We start from the raw sequence: 20,367 nt of genomic DNA on the forward strand, positions 1-20,367 counted from the left end.
ATGAATCTGTAAATGCCTTGAAGGAGGAAGAACGCGAGTGTGTTGTTGGGGTGAAACAAGACTGTCCTCTAAACAGATTTGCATGTTTTCACGCATACAAGGGCTTTCCACCTGATGTCTTACATGATGTACTGGAAGGCATTGTACCTGTGGAACTGAGTCTGTGCCTTGCAGATTTGATTTCCAAGAAGTGCTTTACATTGGAAGAGCTTAACAGTGAAATACAGGGCTTTCCTTTTAAATTTTCAGACAAAACAAACTGTCTTCAAAAAAGTCCATCAGCCTTTATAAAGAACGGGACTGTAGGAGGCAGTGGACATGAAAATTGGAGTCTTTTGCGGTTCCTTTCTCTTGATCGGTCAGCATGTTCCAGAGGGTGAGCAAACATGGGAGTTAGTTCTTGAGCTAAAAGACTTGGTGGAGTTGATGTCAACCTTATTTTTCACCTCTGACTGCTATTTGCTGTCTAAAATAGCAGACCACAGACAGCTCCTGACAGTTTTTCCTGATTACAAGTTGTGTCCCAAACATCACTTCATTGAGTATTATCCTCATCTCATAACACAGTTTAAAAAAAGTACATAGTTAGATAGATAACACATTAACTTTAAACTATGTACATGAATTCACAGTGTGGGAAGCTGACATCATACTGTCACCTGAACACAGCTGTACCCATCCTGCAGCTGTATTTCAACGGTGCAGACCTCAAAGCTGACCTCCCACTCTTGCGACGGAGACCATTGCCTCCCTCACTGCTGCAGTAAGGCGTGAAACTCAACATGGGTGGACCTGTGACATCGAGGTACTGGTGTTCCTCTACTGCCTGGCACTCGCAGCATCCTGTCGTGTGGTCTCACAAGCCTTTGCCATTCCTACGTCATCTGTGCATGATATTGTACACAGAGTGGGTAGGGCTGTAAGCGGGATAGTCAGGAGGGTCATCACTTTCCACACTGGAGATGAATTGGAGGTGGTAGGAGCAGCGTTTGCTCACTTGTCTGGCCCCAGTCACTAATGAACTGTGTCACCTTAACAGGAAGCTGTTCCATTCAATCCAGCTGCAAGCCATCTGCTTCATTGACGTTGTTGTCGGGTATCCGGGGTCTGTGTGTAATGCGAGGGTATTAAAGAACAGCTGTGTATATACAGAGGGCTTATACCACTTGCAGGAAGGTGCGTTCTTGGGGATGGGGGTTATCCCTGTATCAGTGCACCGATCTAGCTCATGACTCCTCACCGAGAGCCTGTGCAGAACCCTGTACAGCCTCGTACAGCAAGCTCTCGCGGGCCAGGAATGTCGTTGAAAGAGCATTTGGGATGCGGAAAACATACTGGTGCTCCATCTTCTTCAAGGCCCTGGAGGTGAGCCCTGTCTTTGCCCCAGAGGTTGTGGTATGCTGTGCGGAGCTGCACGGTTTCTGCATTGATCACGGCGACATCATCAAGCTGGAGGTTTTGGAGGAAGATGCAGATGATCCAGCAAATGAGCCTGCAAATACAGACATGAGGTCAGGTGAGGATGCGCGGGACAATCTAGCTGCAGCTGTGTCTGCACTTTACAAGCATGACTACTTGTAGGCATAAAGCTTTGAACATGCCAGTTTTTTTTATTTTACGTTATTATAACACTGCTGTCAGAACAAAACCTCGTATCTCCAAAAAGGAAACTTTACAGGAAAAGGAAAAACATTTTTAACTTTTAAAGGAAGTAAATGGACAAATATATTTTACCAAGTAATTTTGGATCCTTTCTATTACTCCATTCATCATGAGATTTTGATACAACATGTGTCACGCTTCCGGGTTCTCCTTGCCTAGCATGCTCCAGGACTCCATTTCCCATAATTCCAGTCCCTATGATGTCACCAATTCCTCCAATCACGTGCAACTGCCTCGTTCTCAGTCGCCTGAGTTTCAATGCGATTCACCTGTGTCTGTTTGTCTCAGACTTTAAATAGTCTTTGGTTTGCTCTCCTCATTGCGAGGTATTGCCATTTCCCTGGTTTACTGAGTTGTTATTCTGAGTTCTTGACTTGTGTTTTTGAACCCTTTGCCTGTTTTTTGGATTTTGCTTTTTGTCTTTGCCCTTTTGCTCTGGTTGCCTGTGTGTTTTTGTCTTTTCTGGTTTTTGACTCTGGCCTGGTTTTTGGATTTCGATTTTGGATTTGCCCTGAAACTGTCTTCCATCTTCACCTCTCTCATTAAACAGACTTTTGTTTTTAAGATCCGCGAGCGTCTTCTTGTGCTTGTGCAGCGTTACAACATGAAGGGCAACTGCCCTTTTCAAATAATGTGAAAAAATGAAAAACCACAAAACAAATATGAGGTTTTGTCCTTACGGCAGTGATAATTATTTATAATTAAATAATGTAAAATTTATAATTATTTATTATTTGATATTAAATGTCATTACTTTAGCTTGTTAAATATTCCGGTAGAGTGAGTGATAAAATTAAAATTTTCTTTAGGTGTTCTATTATAATAGTACTTGCTTCTTGTATAATTAAAATTGCAATCCTACTTTCAATTGTTTATATATATATATATACACACACACGTGTGTGTGTGTGTGTGTGTGTGCGTATACACTTCTCATTTCAGTTACAATTTGTTTTTAAAAACGTCTATCTAATATTCATAATATTCCCATTAATTCTATTATAGAGTTTAGAATCTGTATAGGAAAAGGATGTCCTAAATGCTGAGCTGTAATAGTCTGAATTGCAAATTTTATTTGAGAAATCATTTCAAGTTAAGATATTACACATTTGTACCATGTTAGGCAAATGCTTAAAACATTTCTTAGACAACAGATCGTGTTTCTGTATATTCGTAGTTGATAGTGTTTCTGCTTGAATGAAGGAAAGACTAGGAAAATACACACTAGTGAAAATATACACCCTAACTTGTTTATCTGCACATATTTACAAACTTCATTCTTTACACAAAATGTAATTATGGCAACAGACTTTATAGTTAATTTTCAAAAATTGTATGTATTTTTAATCAGCATCTCCAAAAGATGGAGAAACCTTTCCTCTCTCTCTCACGCATCCCTGTCTCTCCTTTCCTCCCTCTCTCTTGCTTCTTGCTCCTTTCTCTCCACCAGATGAGTTTTTAGTATCTTCATCAGACCTTTCCAGATCAAAAGTAACATTAGCTTTAAACCAGAAGGCCATCATGCTGTTAGTGTGGCACAGGGCTTCCCAAACTCAGTTCTTGCGACCCCATCAGAGTCAGATGTGCGCTGCACATCAGGTGTGCTCCATGAAATAAGGGACAGCGATTTATGTGGTGTCGGTTCGCCAAGACTGGGATTGGGAATCCCTGTGCTAGGGTATCAAGACCTCCAATAAGAGTGGGAACAACCTGGTGTAGCAAAATTACCACACTTAGCAACAGTTGAATATTTAGCCCCAATAACGCCAAAGTTAGAATTATTTACTTTGATGTAGTGAAACACCTAACATGGCAATTTTGTCTATCGCTAGTACTGTTGACTCCGTTGACTTTATCATCCTATCACTTTTATATTTACCAATGGCTAAACCAACCAAGATGACCAAAAATAAGCTTGTTTTGGAAATTATATTAACCCAGTTTGTCAACCCTTTAAATGACAGAAAAACAGTGAACAACAGAGTTCATTTTAGGACTCTAAACTCTGTAAAATATACTTTTTTTCTTTGGTGTTTTTTGAAAAAGTAATAAGCGCTTAACCTACAGAAAATGTTATTTTCCCACCTCAGTCTGTCGACCCAGACACTGTGAGCTGTTTTCACCATGAATGACAGAAATACAGGGTTGAATTCTGGGTAATAGGGTCAAAGTGAGTAACAGGATCATACACAGAGATCATATTCCCAGTGAAGCTGATGTTAATTCAGTACAAAAAAAGTATTGGAGCAGAAGGGAAAGTGGAAAAATTGTTTATATCAAAATGTTTTTATTACAATCTTCGTTTCAAGCTGTTTTCATTTTCGTTCAATAATAATTGAAGGTTAAAAAGTGAGTAACAGAGTTTTGAATTTAGTCTAAAATAAGCAGCATTCAGGAGCAGTTCACTTGACAGGGTGCACATGTTGCATGCTAAATGCTAATAATCAATCATTTAGTTTATATACATTAAAAAAATATATGAATATATTTTCTCTTATCTGACAATTTTGACAGTTGACAGGGTTGAATAAACAAGCTGTAATTGTGAAGCCAAATCAGTTCATTGTTTGTAAACTGAGAAAAAAGAATGAGAACACTGACCTGTCTGATGGTCATTCTGCAGAAAACATGGAGATGTGCAAATTCCAATTGGTTAACATTTTGGCTACTGAATGCTGATTGGTCAAAATGTTCAAAATCAGAATGACAGCGTGGCCTCTGGTCTTCAGTGGTCAGAGTCAAGACTCTCGGAAGGCTTGTGAAGTTGGGAATCAGAAAGACAAATGTCCAAAGAAGCCTAATTCACCTGAGATGTCCTGTAGTTCACTGGTGTGAGTCATGCCTTTGAGGCCAGGAGGTTGTTGGTTCAAATCCTCATCAGGCTGGAGTTTTGACTTTATTTCTTATATCTTTCTTTCATACATGAAATAAAGTCATTCTGATCATGTAAGTGAGTTAAGATGAAGGCCGTGCAGAGAGATGAGAGGTGGTTGGTGGGGAAGCAACAGTCCCGGCATCCCCCTCTCAGCCTCCTGAGAGAAAAGAAGAGGGGATGTGGATCTGGAAGCAATGATGTCATCTTGAGTTAAGAGGTAGCAGATGAAGTAGTGCTAACCAATCAGCACTCAGTAGCAGCAATGAACCCTCAGGGCCTTCTAAGCATGCTTCTAAGCAAAGAGTTACAACCTTTAGAAAGAGTTTAATCTGGAACTGCCTTTGGAATCATCTCTTCCTTAAGCGATCCTGGCTTAAGATGCTCCTAAACATAAGTGGATGCACAACCTGGGAATCTCAAAGAAAGACAAATATCCAAAAAAAAGCCATTGTTTTAAAGTTTGGGTGGTTTATTGGTATAAAACTGGTGTCTGAGAACAAACAGTTGTTGGTTCAAATCTTGCCTAAGGCCTTGCTTTTGCATGTCTTCATGGTGAAGACACCTGTGAGATCCTGTAGCTCACTGGTATCAGTCATGTATCTAAGTATTGAAGCTTGTTGGTTCAAATCCTGCTTGAGGCACTGCTTTGGCATGTCTTCATGGTGACGATAGGGGGGAAAACACAAAGACAAATGTTTAAAAAAAAACAAAAAAAAAAACAACCAACCTCACCAACCACCAACCTTACACTTCTGAGACCATATCACGTGTGCTGCTACACAGGCATCTGGAGAAGGTCAGTGGTGGCAGAGATGAAGACCAGAACATAATTTGAGGAAAGTATGCTTGCAGTCTGGTGAACTGCTGTGATCCTAATGGTTTAACAGGTGACTGATGACTGATTCTAAATGCATTTGATGGTTTCTAATGGGATCTAAAGGTGTGCTCTCTACCGGAAACCATAAGGTTTTAATTCAGCAGGGTCTGTTTGATTGATCCATTTGTGTTGGACTTTGGAATGGTTTCATGTTCAGGTTCCTCACTGCCCATTTCCCACCTTCACACATTTTGGCCTGCATTTACCCCGACTTAGGTTCATATCCCTGCTTCATTATTGAGCCCTTACTTTTATTACTTTAAACTGTTTTTAATCTCACAAACTGGAATTATTCATGCTATTGGCACCAAAAGGGTGCCCTAACCCAGTTGTTCAAATTTCAGAGATTAAATGAAAAACTGGTATGGAGTTAATTTTGTGCCAAAGGTTTTGAATAAAATGATAAAATCCATCAAAGTATCAACATGTCCAAAATATGTTGCAAATACAAACAATGAGGCTTAAATCAAACTTTTAAAAATGATTAGTACTCATTTGGTCAGTTACTGCTTTAATTCTTTTCTATTTGCTGATTTTGCTGATATAATTTTTGCTTCTGACTTTTGGCCCTTTTGAACAGGAGGCGGGTCTTAGAAGAGGGTGTTCACCTGCACTCTCTGTTGGTTAACTGCTTTGGAGTGACGGGTCTTCTGAACACGTAACCACTCCGCATGAACCACCCCCAGTATGGCAGAATTTGTACCTGAAATAATCATACTTAATATTGTATATTATTGATAATTATAAATATAATTGGAAATAATTATGTATTTGAGTGAAATTCTCCCAACCAATAATGACACCGGGTGCAATTTTCATGAGATTATCTAATGTATAAATGTGTTCATTACGAATATGTTTTACTGTTTTCCCTTTTTATTACTATTTACAGTTCAGTTTTCAAGGTAGAACCATAAAACTTATATATTTCATAGTACAATATATAATTTGATATATATGTTCATACATACTAACACACACATATTAGCAACCACCTGGGATACCATAGCAAAGGCCTAGCAACACTACTAAACACAGAATATATGTAATATAGTAATATAATTAAATATTATATAAATTTAATAATATATATATATATATATATATATATATATATATTAAACACCACCACTTGGTAGTCAAATGTGTCTCCGGTTAGGTGGACTGAAATCAGACGGCTGTCCAGTTCCGCGTTACAGAGACAAACAGCTCACGTTTGGCTGTTTAGATATTTGTTTGAATACTGCATGGTTCCTGCAAGTCGTCTGCAGTTCGTTTTGAACGGTAGGAACCTGAGGAACAGTTGTTCTGTTTTTCCGTACACATCACACTATGCACGAGCATCACAGTCATTGAGTGTGCACTGATGTCTTTCCCACAGATGCCACTTTTATCACTGTTCCTATAGAAACACTAGTTCAAACAGCTAGTGTTTCTATAGGAACAGTGATAAAAGTGGCACCTGTGGGAAAGACATCAGTGATCCATGCCCTAATAATGAACCCTCTTTCAGAGTCACTTGGATCTTTTCTTCTTGTCATTTTGATCCAAAATTGAGGTCAGCTGGGCCTGCTCAGCATTTTATACATGCCCCAGAGAATGGCAGGATGTGTACTACTTAAATGCATCGTGTTCACCTGGAAGTGCCTGCGCCTACGTTTCTCCGCTCATTTATCATGGTTTTTCCTTTGTCAGCCATCTGTACGTTCACTTTTCACCTTATTAGAAACACCACTGCCCACTTCTTGAGCTCAACTATATAGGTGTACAACGGAGCCCATCTGTTGCACAGACCATCAACCCCCAACTACCTCAGTCATCAATAGTCAGTTTCTGATCACAGCACTGCTGTTGATCAGTTATTTTTGAGTGGTGCACAGCAGTTATACTCATACCTGGTATGAGTGTATCTGTGGTGTTGCACTGGTGTCAGAAACAAGCCACTGATGAAGAGCTAGAGGATGAAAAACAAACTGTGTTTCAGATGAGCTGCAGTTTCTAGTACACAAGCAAGATGGAGGTACAAGGTAGAGGTTTCTTAAAAAAGTGACCAGGAAACAAGACGAGAAGACACTCCATTGCTACAGTATTTATTCTTGGTCAGTCATTCAAACTCATGGCAGCTGAATGTTTCCTCAAACAGTCTTATATCTCTCTGAAATTTTAAACAAAATATAACCAATATTTACAATTATTGTATTAAAAATACAAAATGTGATACAGACTTCGCCACGTGTCTTTTTAAAAGACATAGAAATACATGTGGTATGAAAAGATGGGGCTTGGAAGGGAGACGGAGACTTGGGAGGCGTTCTAACAGTTCATTTCGCTTGAATTAAAGCATATGTAAAAAATAAAGGAAGTAGCTATGCAATAACTATATTTATAAACAAGTATTAACTACGCAAACATTCTAGTTTTACACTTTTCCATTTGTGCAACAGTTACAGTTTGTGCCTGATACCACTTGATTGGCAAAGAGAGGAATGAAACTGATTCAGTAATAAAATACACCATTATTTAAAAACAACAACAACAAAAAAAAAAACAGTAATACAAATGCTGGTGATCACATTTGGAAACCGAGGTGGGAATATAAACAGAAGAGAGAACATGATTCAAACCATAATAACATCGTGATCGACTGAATACTGATGTTAACACTGAATTACGTTGTTTCTGAGGTCTAATACAGGCAGCTTCTCCGTGTCTGAAGAGCAGAAATACCCACTCAACACACACACACACACACACACACACACACTCTGATTCAAGTAATTTTACATGCATCACACACACACTAAACGTACACACATCAATAGACTGCGCTGACTTCAGACAACAATTAAAATAACACTGTTTCCAAGATAAAACCACTTTCAATGTAAAAACAGAAAAGAAAAACAAAACAAAAAAACAAACAAACAATCTTTCATTCAAGTTGTCCATCTTCCTTCATCATTCAATGTTTTTTCTTTCCTTCAAAGTGCCAAAACATCTCTTCTTACGCCTCTCACAGTGATTGTAAAGAACATTTTGTGGCGTTTAGTCTCTCCGCCACAAAATCTGTTCCCCTCATGGAGTTGACTGACAGCTACAGGCACCAATCAGATGACAGCAGAAGTAAAGAGTCTGGTCTGGTTCTGCTGTGAGGACTGGCCACAGGTTTCAGTGAGATTTCAGTGAGATTGTGAATTTTAACAGCGTGCTACATTAATGAACAAACAGCCGCAGTGCGCTGAGAGGGATGGAGCATTTTCATACCGCAGAGACCTGCTCGTTTTCTGCAAAGAGGAAAAGAGAGAGAACATGTTAGACCTTCAACAGTAAAACACAGTCGAGACATGTTTGATGTGTGAAGTTTCACTTCTTTAGTTTTGCTCTGAAGCCACAAAGCTAACAAGGCTAACAAGTAGAAGAAACTCACAGCCACCAGATCAGCATCATGTGAACGGCATGGCTAAATAAGCAACCTAAAACCAAGGCGAGTTGTCAGGTGATCCCTAATAGACTCCCTGGAGATCGTCACTGCAGCGGAATTTGGTTCCAACCACAATCTGCCACACGTGCACTAGATAATTAACTTCATTAGCAGTGCTGATTGGCTAGAACAGGGGCTGGTTTCACAAAAGTGTCTTAAGAGCGGAAATCTTAAATGTGCTTGTTTTTCTAAAAAAAACACCCAAGAAAAAAGCTGAGATAAATTATTGTCTTCTTCAAAAACTTTTGTCTTAAGAACAACTGTAAGAACAAGTGGTATTCCTGAAAAAAAGGAAATGTTTTTTTAAGTATTTTCTTAACCATGTTACAGTCTCACTCTTGTCTGATACTGTAAAAAATGATGAGGGTAACCTCTTAAACTGTAACTTTTATTGAGTTTCACTAAATATAATTTAAAATAACCAAGGTGGATTTTTCCTGTTGCTCATTTCCTCAGCCATCATTTCTAGTTCTTGTTTGCACTGTCCATAACAAATAAAAAGAAGACACAAACAAAGCTGACAAGGGCAGGCCACACACTGTAAAAATCTAGGTGTGATAACGGACAGTGGTTTAAATTAGCCAGTTTAACTATGTGGTTAAATCCATCTTTTCCAACTGAGGCTCTTATCTAAGGTAAAACTCTTAATCTTTCAGAAAATTTGAAAGGGTTATACATGCTTTTATTTCGTCCAGACGTGACTACTGATATGCCCTCTATGCTGGTGTTAGTCAGGCCTCCCTTTCACGCTTACAGTTGGTCCAGAACAATGCAGCTCGTCTTTTAACAGGAACACGCAAGTGTGAGCAGATTTCCCCTGTACTGACCTCTCTTCGCTGGCTCGCTGTACGTTTTAGGATTCATTTTAAGATGCTGTTGTTTGCTTATAAATCGTTAAATGGGCTCCAAACTATCTTTCTAACCTATTACAACCATATGTTCCATTAAGGGCACTTAAGTCTGCTGATCAGTTCCTTTTAACTGCCTTTGAATCAAGGTTGAATAACAGTGGAGTTCCTGCTTTTTCAGTTAAGGCCCCCAAACTCTGGAACTAGGTGCCTTTACATGTGAGGCTGGCTCCTACACTTTGTTCTAATATCACAACCTAAAACACATTTTTACTCTCTTTTAAGCTTTGGTTTCAGTGTGGGAGTCGCTCGTCTTTCGTGTTGTTGTTAGTCTTACTGATCGTATTTATTGTCTTTTTCATTATTTAACTAGTCCAGCTTTTTATTGCCTGTTTTATGAGTTTTCCTACATTGATTGTACAGCACTTTGGTCAACAGCTCTATAAATAAATTTGACATTTGACATTTTAGGGTGGAGGCAGTTGGGGGTGGGTGGCAAGAAGATTTTGGGACTAAAAATAATTTGTAGAAGTAATAGAGTAAAAACTTTACATTATGTAAGGGAAAATAGCAAAATAGCATTTTTATAGTAAATTGCATTTATAAATAACCTTCCACTTAAACAATGTGTAATTAAAATATATATTTTCTCATATATGTATTTCCTGGCTGCACTAAAGCACCTGGACTAAAAGAGACTTCAACAAAATTCTTTAGATGAGATATTTTATGTATTAGTTACTTGGCAAACAAAACCTGTGCTCTGCGTGGTTGCGATGAGTGCAGTCCACCTACTCCAGACACGGCACTGTGTCCAGGAGGATGGTTGGGGACTAGATATGTATGCTTATCCTAAAACAACAGCAGTAGCCACTTGAAGCCTGAATAGTGTAAATCTGACTTTGCTGAAATACTTTTCAGTGTTACAATTTGTCTATAAGCTACTGAGCATCCTTCAGACAGACCATCAAATGGAACTACATTTCCTCACCATCACATGCTGCTCGCCGCGGTGAAGGACAGTGGGTGTATCCGTGCAAGCGGCTGGGCAGGCGTGGCTGTGGAGGTGGTTCTAAGTCACAGGACCTCTTCATGAGGCGGGACCTCTGCAGGGCTGAGTTGTAATCTGGCGGGCGTCGACCGTGCACGTAACTGTGGCTGAGCTCCTCCGCCTCAGCCACTGATAGCGCGGTGTAGCCAGGCGGGGTGGGCGGGGGCTCACGGAACCGGCGCTCTCTCCGACTTGCCGTTTTCGGCACGTTCGGAACCTCATCTTTCCCCCCTCTGCGCTTGATTGTCCCCGTGTCGCCTTCAGAATCGTCTCCCCAGTAAGTGATGGGTGTGGCCGAATGACTTCGCCCCATCGCTGGCACCTCCGACAGTGTCTCCCAGCTGCGGCTGTCATAGCAGCCTATACGCTGTGGAATGCTCTGTATGTTGTCATGGGAACCGCTGGAGCAGGAGGTCCAACTGCCCCGCCCGCTGTCCGCTGCGTCCAATGAGGCGCGGTCGCACTGGTCCTGGGTCAGTGAGTAGGAACTGAGGCAGAAAGAGATGAAGTAAATGTAAATTAGACAAAATGTATACAATACATTTTGTGATGGGGCAAAAACAGGTTCACAAATAAATGTCGTGTTCATTTATTAATACACTAATATTAGCTTAAGCTTAAGCTAATATTAGCTCCAGAAACAATGCATTTGTCCGATATTTTGTATGTTCATTAAAAATAATACTTTACAGAGCTCTAATTGCACGTTACATATATTTGGGTCAGATAAATAAAGATCATCCAACAGAACTTTCAAAGCCTGCCGTGCCTCCCTCTAACAAAATAACCCCCAAAAAACTTTATACTGCTTTCTCAGTCATTATACAATCATCTACAGCTCTGTTCATTAATCTGAATACAATTTTTAAACATTCACAGCCTATTACTAATCAATGGAGTAGCAGCATCAGAATAGATTTTTTTTCAACATAGTAAAAGATATAAAAGATAAAATTAAACGATTCTGATTCTCACCAAATGATTCAAATAGCTTTAAAGCATCAGAAGATGTTCTTTTTTACTTTTTTTCATAAGAGCTCAGTGTGACCATTACTCATCCAGGGCCCACATTCACAAAGCTTCTCAGAGTAGAAGCTCTGATCTAGAACCTGTCAGTAAAGTCACAGTATATAAGACAGGAATCTCATCCTAGATCAGCACATCAAGTCTGAGAAGCTTTGTGAATACAAGCCCATGAACTGACCGTGTTTAATGTTTTTGAGGTTGGCCTGAGTACCTTAACTACTCAAACATTTCTGGAATGACTGATAGACAAACAAACAAAACAAATAAAGACTGTTCTTGTATGCGGCCGTGTTCTTACCCGAGGCTGATCTGGTCTGGCTCCGTACGGTGTGTGTTGTGTGCATGCGTATGTGTGTGAGAGAGCCCGTGTGTGTGAGTGTGTGTGTGGTCGTCTGCCATGATGAGGTCAGAGGACGAAGAGCTCAGGAGACTCAGCTGATCTGGTGCTTCAGACACAGCCAGGTACGGCCCTATGGAACAGACGCAGAGCAGTCAGAACTCACGCGCTCACTCTTCATGACATGACAGTAAAAATATATCTGTAAGGCCAGGATTTCGAGAGGAGGCCCAATCAGAAAGAATCACAAATAACATATTTGAAAAAGTGTAATGACATAAATACCAGGATTTATAGGCACCTATTGATTAGTTTGGTCAGACAGAGATAGAATCAGTATCGCTACTCATTATCGGCCTATACTGAAGGATAAGGTATCGGTATTCATACTGGAAGGCAAAACTGGTATCGGTGCAACTCTGCTGAGCAGTTTTGTCCTCTTTTAAAACCTGTGTCTGCTTCTCTAAATGTGCAGCTCAACCAGATTCAATAACACCAAAAACACCTCAACAATTAGTACAGCTCACAGTGTAGCACCTTTTCTGGGTGTGATGTTGGGTGAAGTGGGTGGGGAAGACAGCAGAGAGGAGGCATTTGATTGGTTGTCATCTGGCTGTGTTCTCTGCCTCTCTTGCCCCTCCTCTGAGAGAGAGAGAATCTTCTTTAAGGACCCCGGTGATCGGGCACCTAGAAACACACACACACACACACATTTAGATGGGATCTTTCTGAAAAGCTGACTGAACATTCTAGTGCTATTCCTTCACCAAGCCTGCACTTTAACGCAAGCTTCCTTTTCATTATGTAGGTCACTGAGAAAGTGTATTTATTTATATAGTTTATTTATTTTTTTTACATACTTTTTTTCATAACCAAATCAAAGCAAACAAAATGTCACGCAATTACTGTCAAAATATTTCATAACCTAGGTTACAGCATACCTACTGAGGCAAATTAAAAAGGAACTAATGAAGTAATTAATTAACAATTGTGCATACCAAAACTTAAGTGGTACATCATATTCAGGGTCGTTCTATATGCAAAACAGTTTGCAGAGCTTACATTTACAGGTTTCAAAGTGCACCCAGAGGGAGTTTTTGAAACCTTTTTTTTTTTAAACCATATTGCAATTGTGTTTGCTAATATATTAAAAGTACAATGTGTAAAATGCACTAGATATGTGGTCCATATGTCCAGAAATATCTACAGTTTTATAAAGGATTCATTTAAAAAAAATAAACAAATATGTAAATCTTACCAAATGGGGGCAATTCTTTGCCAGGTGGCTTCTTGCGAGATGGTTGGTTTGGAGTGGAGCTTCTCTGACTGACTGGAGAGGCGTCAACTCTCCTCTTTTCTGCAGTCGTCTTACACACTAACACACACAGACACAACAACAGATAAAACAGACGAACATACACACTTTGTATTTATCACAAAAACGACCAACATTAACAAACATCCTACAACATTCAGAGCAGAAGAACTTTAAATGAGAGGATGTTCTATTAGACACTCACACAACATGTACAAACCCAAATCCAAAACACTTAAAAGGCTTAATGTTTCAACTAGTTGTATATGTACTTTTATCCTACATTTGAAATATTTGATATATATGTATTATGTACTACTATATTATATCTGCAACATGTAAAAAAGAAAAAGTTGAGACAGGCATGTTTACCAGGTGCAACATCACCTTTCCTTTTAACAAGTCGCTGGCATTTCTGGATGTTGCTGACACATGGCTTCTACTTTGTGTAGGCGAGTCTTAACTTGCATTTGTAGATGCAGTGATGAGTATTCCTGGGACCATGTAGTTACACTGATTACAGAAGCTTGTCATTTTTTTAATGCAGTGCCATCTGAGGTATCAAAGGTCACAGGCATTCGATACTGGTTTACAGCCTTGCCTACAGAGATTTCTCCCGATTCCCTGAAACTTTTAATGATGTTATGGATCTCAGATGGATTACTCCCTAAATTCCTTGTAATCATGTGTTGAGAAATGTTGTTCTTAAACTGCTGGACAACTTGCTCACAAAGTTTTTCCTCAAAGTGGCGACTGAGCCTTTCGTGAATGTTCCTTGTATACCCAATCATGACTCGTTTGGATTTGGGTTTGAAATTCTATGTACAGTGCTCATGGGGTGGGTATACTGGGTATATTGTGGGTATATTATCATCATCGCAGTATTCAATCTTATCCACAGAGAGGTGTTGTGTTTGCAGGATTTCTTTCCATTCAAGCAGCAGCACCTGAATCCACCGATCTAAATCAGTAAGTTAGTCTTCAAACAACTGATCAGTTATATGAATTCTGCTGCTGCTTGGTTTAAATGAAAACCAGCAGCCACACCAGCAATTTGTAGATAAGATTAGTGACGTCTGGTCTTTATCAACAATATTACGTTTGCAATAAGAAGGGATGATTAGACCCAGATACAAACCAACCCGGTTACAAAAAGCATTGAGCTTTAATTATAAAATGCTGATATTTAAACGAGCCATATTTGTGCTATAGTCTACAGACTTTTTAAGCATCTCCATTTAGTACACTGTCTATAAGGATTTTCAAAAGGAACTTGTTGGCGATACTAAAAAAAAATCAAGCGCAGTGCGTAACTCACCTGTGTTGGTGGCAGGCTCCCACTGCAGGGAGAGTGTATGTAAGGTGTCTTCGTCACTCTCATATGAGAGGGTGTCGAGATACTGACGCACTCGTCTGCTCATCATCTCTGCCTCGTACAGTTTCTTAGCACTGAGGAAGGAGCTCCGCCTGCCGCGTCTCCGCTGGCCCACCGTTCCCACCTCAGACAGAGAGGAGCTGCTCACCTGACTCAGAGACCTACACAGACAGAAAAAGGAGTGAATGAATGAGTGAGGAAAACATGTCATATGAAAAAAGGTAGCAGGGTAAATCTCGAGATTAAATCTGTTTGCAGTTCTTTAGGAAACGATTCAATGCATCACAAAACCTCACATCTCAGCATCACTGCATTAGATTTCACTTGATTCTGTCAGAATGATTCAGAATTATTTTTAAAGATGAACTGAATATACAAATGTGCCCCAAAAACAATGATCTGAAAATCGTTTTCAGAAATACATTTTAAGAACAGAATTTTGTCTTTATTTTTATTCATTTAAAAATGAATGCACAGTTTATTCAAAATTAATATAATTAATAATAATATTCAGATGCAGTTGAGTCGCCACCTTCGGACTGGTGAATTTTACACCTCAAAAGTTGTTGTTTGGGCATGCATTAAATGTTCTCAGCATGCTACAGGCTACCAATGCTGTTTCAGGAGAGAGGAAGAGTATAGAAGAGAAGAGGAAAGAGAGAAGACATTAAGAGAACAGAAAAAGAAACAAGAAAAAGAAGAAAAAGCAGAAGAGGAAAAGAAAACAAGAAAAAAGAAAAGGGGACAGTAGAGAAGAGAATATATAAGAGAAGAGAGGAGAAAGAAGAGGAAAGAGAAAAGGAAAGAAGGGGAAAAAGAAAAGAGAAAGAAAGATGAGAAGAAAGAGAAGAGGAAAACAAGAAATCAGAAGTAAAAAGAAGAAATATAGAAGAGAAAAAGGAAGAGAAGATAACAGAACAAGAACAGAAGTGAATGGGGAAAAAGGGAAAGAAAGGAATGGAGAAAAAAGAAGAGAAAAGAGGGAAGAGAATGGAAGAGTAGACGGAAAAAAAGAGAAGAAAAAAGAAGAGGCAAACCAGAAGACAAAAAGAAAAAGAGAAAGAAGGAAAAGATGAAAACGAGCACAGAAGAGGAAAAGAGAAGAGGAAAGGTAAAGAGGAGAGGAGAGAGGCTGACTAGTGGGGTTTAACTAAAACTGCATCAGCCTGAGTCAGTTCGGTTAATAACACGGCACAAACACAGCAATGTTAACAGGAAAAGACGGCAGAAGAGATTAAAAAGTAGAGGGAAAGAGAAAGAGGTGTAAGAAAGAGAGCGCGAGCTATAGTCCCACTTACCCAAGACTCCTCCACTTTTTCTTCCTAAAACAGAGCCGTGAGGACACCAAAGAGGTGGATGGAGAGAAAGACAGACATAAAGAGGAGAGACAGAGAGACAGACAAGTGCTTATACAGTGAAGCCCACAGAACAGAGGCCACAGACCACAGACCACAGACCACAGGAAGAGCCCAGTGAGACATCAAGCACAAACACTGCTGGCGGAAATATCACCCAAACAATTATTAAAATCAGTGAGAACAGTGGTTTTCATTTGCATGTAAAGTATTCACACTACTGTCCCTTTCACACATGCGAGTTCACCTGAGAATTTAACTCTCATTAAGTGGGAAGGGGTTAAGTGTGAACGCAAGCTGGGGTCAAAACCCTGGTAAAACTGACACAGCAATTAACCTGCGTTAGGATGACACCTTTGCCACAAGTCAATGTGTGAAATTTCTGCTCTGCTACATCGGCCACAGTCAACTGTAAGTGCTATTGCAAGAGCCTAAACTCTACTGAACACCTTTTGGTACCAGGACTTCTTGTCCAGCATCAGTGCCTGACATCACAAATGCTCTTTTGACTGAATGGCCAGGTACACACTCCAAAATCTTCGTATAAAGCCTTTCTAAGAATAATGGGAAGTGGTTGGATGCAGGAGCCAGTATTTGAATTCCTATGTAGTGCATTAGGATAGGGAGCAGGGAGCCATTTAAGATTCAGCCCCAGTGTGGGAAAACAGACAAACAACCCTGTTAGCTTTGAGCTAAATAAGACTGAAAATCACATAGCGGTGCTAAAGGAAACTGGCATTGTCCTTTCGGTGGTATTTTGGAGCAGAACTAATTATAAAGTAATTATTGTTGCATTTAACAGTGCTATATTATGATATGTTTATTATTATTTGACAGAAAAGTTAAAAAGTTTGTGAAATGAGTGCAATATACATTTAAAAAAAAACTAAATTTCTTGACGGAATAATTGTTTATCTCAATTATTAATAATAACAACATTTTATTTTGAAACACTGCAGTTTATCATATTTTATGTTTTTTGTTGTTTTTTTTATAATTATAATTAATAAGCCACTTGAGGGTGTGCGTTACAGTGATTTTGTCACAGATAAAGGGTTATACTCCACTTCGTGCCTAATAACACTCTTACCTGTTATAAAGTCACTGTAGTGACTTGAGGCTTATTGCTTTACTGAGGGCTGCATGTATGAATGTCGTAAAGCCTGAACATTACTGGTACAAACATCCCAATAATGTCCTGGGTTCTGAGTGTGAAAGGGGCTTAAGTAACTTTACGGAATTCCACAAGTTGAGCAGAGCTTGAGATTGCATGTCTGTGTGTGACCTTTGTGGAGACAGTATCAAAATCCTATTCAGAGTGTAACTGTGTGTGTGTGTGTGTGCGCTGCGCGTGCGTACCTGGTCTTAAAGAGCATAGTTGGGTCCATGTTGACGGTAGCCATTCTAACCACGTGTCTGATCTCTCGTGCGATCATCCTCAGCTTCTCAAAGTTCACCAGACCATCCACTTTAGAGGCATTGCCTAAAACACAGCCACATGAAAACTCACAATCTGAAGCCAAATGGGAGACCCCAAAGATGGAGCTGGTAGCGCTGTGGGTTATGACTTGTGGGTCTTACCCTCGTGGAGAAAGGTGAGGTCTTTTTTGATGACAGGGAAAAGAGGGATGATCGGAGGCTGGAGGTTGTGCTTGTTCAGCAGGTTGCGGTATTTGGCCATGTTCCGTGATGGATCGAAGACTTCCTGCAGCTCAGACAACAGCTTCTCATATTTACCAGGCAGCCGCTCCCAAGTAGCACGCAGCCGAGAGACAGGGGCCAGATTCAACCCGCTGAGAGAGAGAGAGAGAGAGAGAGAGAGAGAGAGAGAGAAAAGACTGAAGCGAATCAAATCAAATTAATTATTAATCACAAGTCCACAGCAGTGAGAGCTGATGGCTTACCTGATAATGGCAAACATGGAGTTGAAGTTCTTGCAGTCTCTGCAGTGCAGGGCGACTTTTATGAAGTGCTTGATAATCTTCATTCTTTTGACTTGGTTAGACTCCCGCACAATCTCCGTGGCGACCCAGAAGGTCTCCAGATTGATGAGGTCTTCAAAGCTGCGGAGGTTGGTGGGCGGGTCATGTGGTCGGAGCTTGAAGAGGTCTATGATATAATCTGTGGGCTCGACGCTGGCGAAGAGCAGGTAGTTGCGTGCTGAGAGCTGATTGGCCATCTCCATGGAGCTCAGAGACAGCAGACACACCTGAGACTCCCGCTGCAGTTCCTGAGCTTCGACGTCCGAACACAAAGTCTCAGTTTCCATATTACTCTTAAGGTAGTACCTGAGAGAAAAACAAATAATTATCTTTTTATTAATTCATTGTTTATCATTGTTTATATACGTGTTTGTCATTGTTTATATTTATTTTGTCCTAACCTGACCAATGACCAACACCAGCTGAGGATCTACAAAAACCCCCATCATGATAGTATCTGCTAAAATTAGCTTTGTGACATCTACAGCCATCATCAGATCATTAATAAAGAAAAATAAATAAATACAGTAATTAATTACATGCAACTGTATATCGGACAATTTATTATTTTGATTTTAACCCATCTATGTTAAAACTGTATTAGGTAAATAACATGTATTCCGAGGTAAGTAACGCTGCTGCTAAACGTAAAATCCATGACAGATGCACCCCTAGTAAATTCCATAAACGTACTCATCAATCAGTGCCGTCAAAAACAGCTTCTAGTGTAGACAAACTCTGCATAAAGCACTGTACTAACATTGAGGATATCTTGGACTCCGCTGCCAACAACGTGAGTGACTTAAGTGTGCTGGATTTAAAACTAATCGCAAGCCTGTGTGTGTGAGAGAATGGAACTTTGTCCCAAAGCTCACCTGGCACAGAGCTGAATCCTGTCGGCCAGTTTTGAGAGCTGGTCTGGGAGTCGCCTCTGTTTGATGACGCCCTCAGGTGTGACAGATACCTCACACAGAGAATAAGCTTCAGGTCCTGCAGTGAGACCAAACTCTCTGATGGCCAGATTGGCGGCCTCTCGGGCTGTGGTGTCCCTATTGATCAGCAGGTAGCGACTTTGTTGGTCTGCCTTGAAAACTCGCAGCACCTGATCTTGTAATTCTGAAAAATAATTGATGTAAAAACCAATTTAACTTGGATCGTTTAGACCACAAGTACTGGTTCAACCATCCTGCAGTTCATAAGCTTTCACTTTGTTTTAAGTTTCCAGTTTCAGTCTGGCATCCTTTTCAACCACCCTGATCTTTATGTCCTAATGAACTACAGAGGAGAGTCACCTAAGTTTGTGTCACGAGGGACAACAAAAGGAAAGGAATACGCAAATTAATATGACTATTCAAACAAATTTAGGGCAAACAGTTCTCAGCAAATGACCAATCCATCGATTATACTTTTGACAAGTCAGCTCTACAAATTGACCGGGTCAATGGAAATGGAATTTGTGAAGCAGACAAATGGCATTTAAAACAGCCTTTATATGTACATATTTAACAAATGTTTTTATGGAGAGATGTTTACAAGACTCTTACTGATATGTTATAATGCTGTTTCTGATTCCTGTGTTAACAGGGGGGACTTGGCCCAGTTCTCCTGAAGGCTGGGTAAGCATGTTCTCTTATCAGAAAGAAATAGTGCCATCTAGTGGATTAAGACAGAGATGCATTTAATCCGTTAGTGTACTGATGGGTTTAAAACATTAATAATTTATTAACAGAACATTCTTCTTTGGGGCACCACATATCCACACTATCTTTAAACCAAAAATACTGCAATATTATGCTATTTGTTCCCCACGACTTTTAACCTGCACTTCTTTCTTACACTTTTTGTTATGCTTTTACTAGCATGCATAATCCATCTTTTAAACTTCTGAAATGATGAAGTGCCAGACTGAAGCTGTGGAGTGGACAAAAGTGAAAGCTTACAAGATTCAGGATTGCCGATCTAGGCTATCTAACCAGCACCAGGATCCCAGTTCCACAGCACAAATTACATGCAGATGGTCTGCTGGAACTGAGATAGCTCGAATCAACAAAAGGATCAAAGCTTTGAGCTCAAACCCAAATTAATGGAGACCAGAAAACGACAGTATCAAGGACAGATTAATCTAGGGGACTGAAGAAACATGTAACAGACTGATTCAGCTACTACACAGAAGAAGTAACAAT

At 39.9% G+C, this 20,367-nt stretch overlaps 1 protein-coding gene across 7 annotated transcripts in view; it reads right to left on the minus strand.

The window, feature by feature from the left end:
- Window positions 1-7,483: 7,483 nt before the first annotated feature.
- The window catches only part of si:dkey-253i9.4 (rap guanine nucleotide exchange factor 2), a 58,464-nt gene continuing 45,580 nt past the window's right edge, over window positions 7,484-20,367 (minus strand). For 4 of the 7 annotated variants that reach the window (XM_036582953.1, XM_036582952.1, XM_036582951.1 and 1 more), the window contains 11 exons: window positions 19,060-19,300; window positions 18,107-18,490; window positions 17,784-17,995; window positions 17,562-17,685; window positions 16,146-16,169; window positions 14,791-15,008; window positions 13,416-13,532; window positions 12,695-12,844; window positions 12,119-12,290; window positions 10,735-11,282; window positions 7,484-8,698 (listed from right to left, as the gene is read on the minus strand). In XM_036582953.1, coding sequence (XP_036438846.1) covers window positions 8,673-8,698; window positions 10,735-11,282; window positions 12,119-12,290; window positions 12,695-12,844; window positions 13,416-13,532; window positions 14,791-15,008; window positions 16,146-16,169; window positions 17,562-17,685; window positions 17,784-17,995; window positions 18,107-18,490; window positions 19,060-19,300 — 2,216 coding nt within the window. In that variant the 3' untranslated portion in view covers window positions 7,484-8,672. Of the gene's footprint in view, window positions 8,699-10,734; window positions 11,283-12,118; window positions 12,291-12,694; window positions 12,845-13,415; window positions 13,533-14,790; window positions 15,009-16,145; window positions 16,170-17,561; window positions 17,686-17,783; window positions 17,996-18,106; window positions 18,491-19,055; window positions 19,301-20,367 lie in introns of those variants that run through there. The other 3 variants (XM_036582955.1, XM_036582954.1, XM_036582957.1) reach the window with 2 other exon arrangements.

This window comes from Colossoma macropomum, unplaced genomic scaffold (assembly GCF_904425465.1).
Source record: "Colossoma macropomum unplaced genomic scaffold, Colossoma_macropomum, whole genome shotgun sequence".
Classification (NCBI taxonomy): domain Eukaryota; kingdom Metazoa; phylum Chordata; class Actinopteri; order Characiformes; family Serrasalmidae; genus Colossoma; species Colossoma macropomum.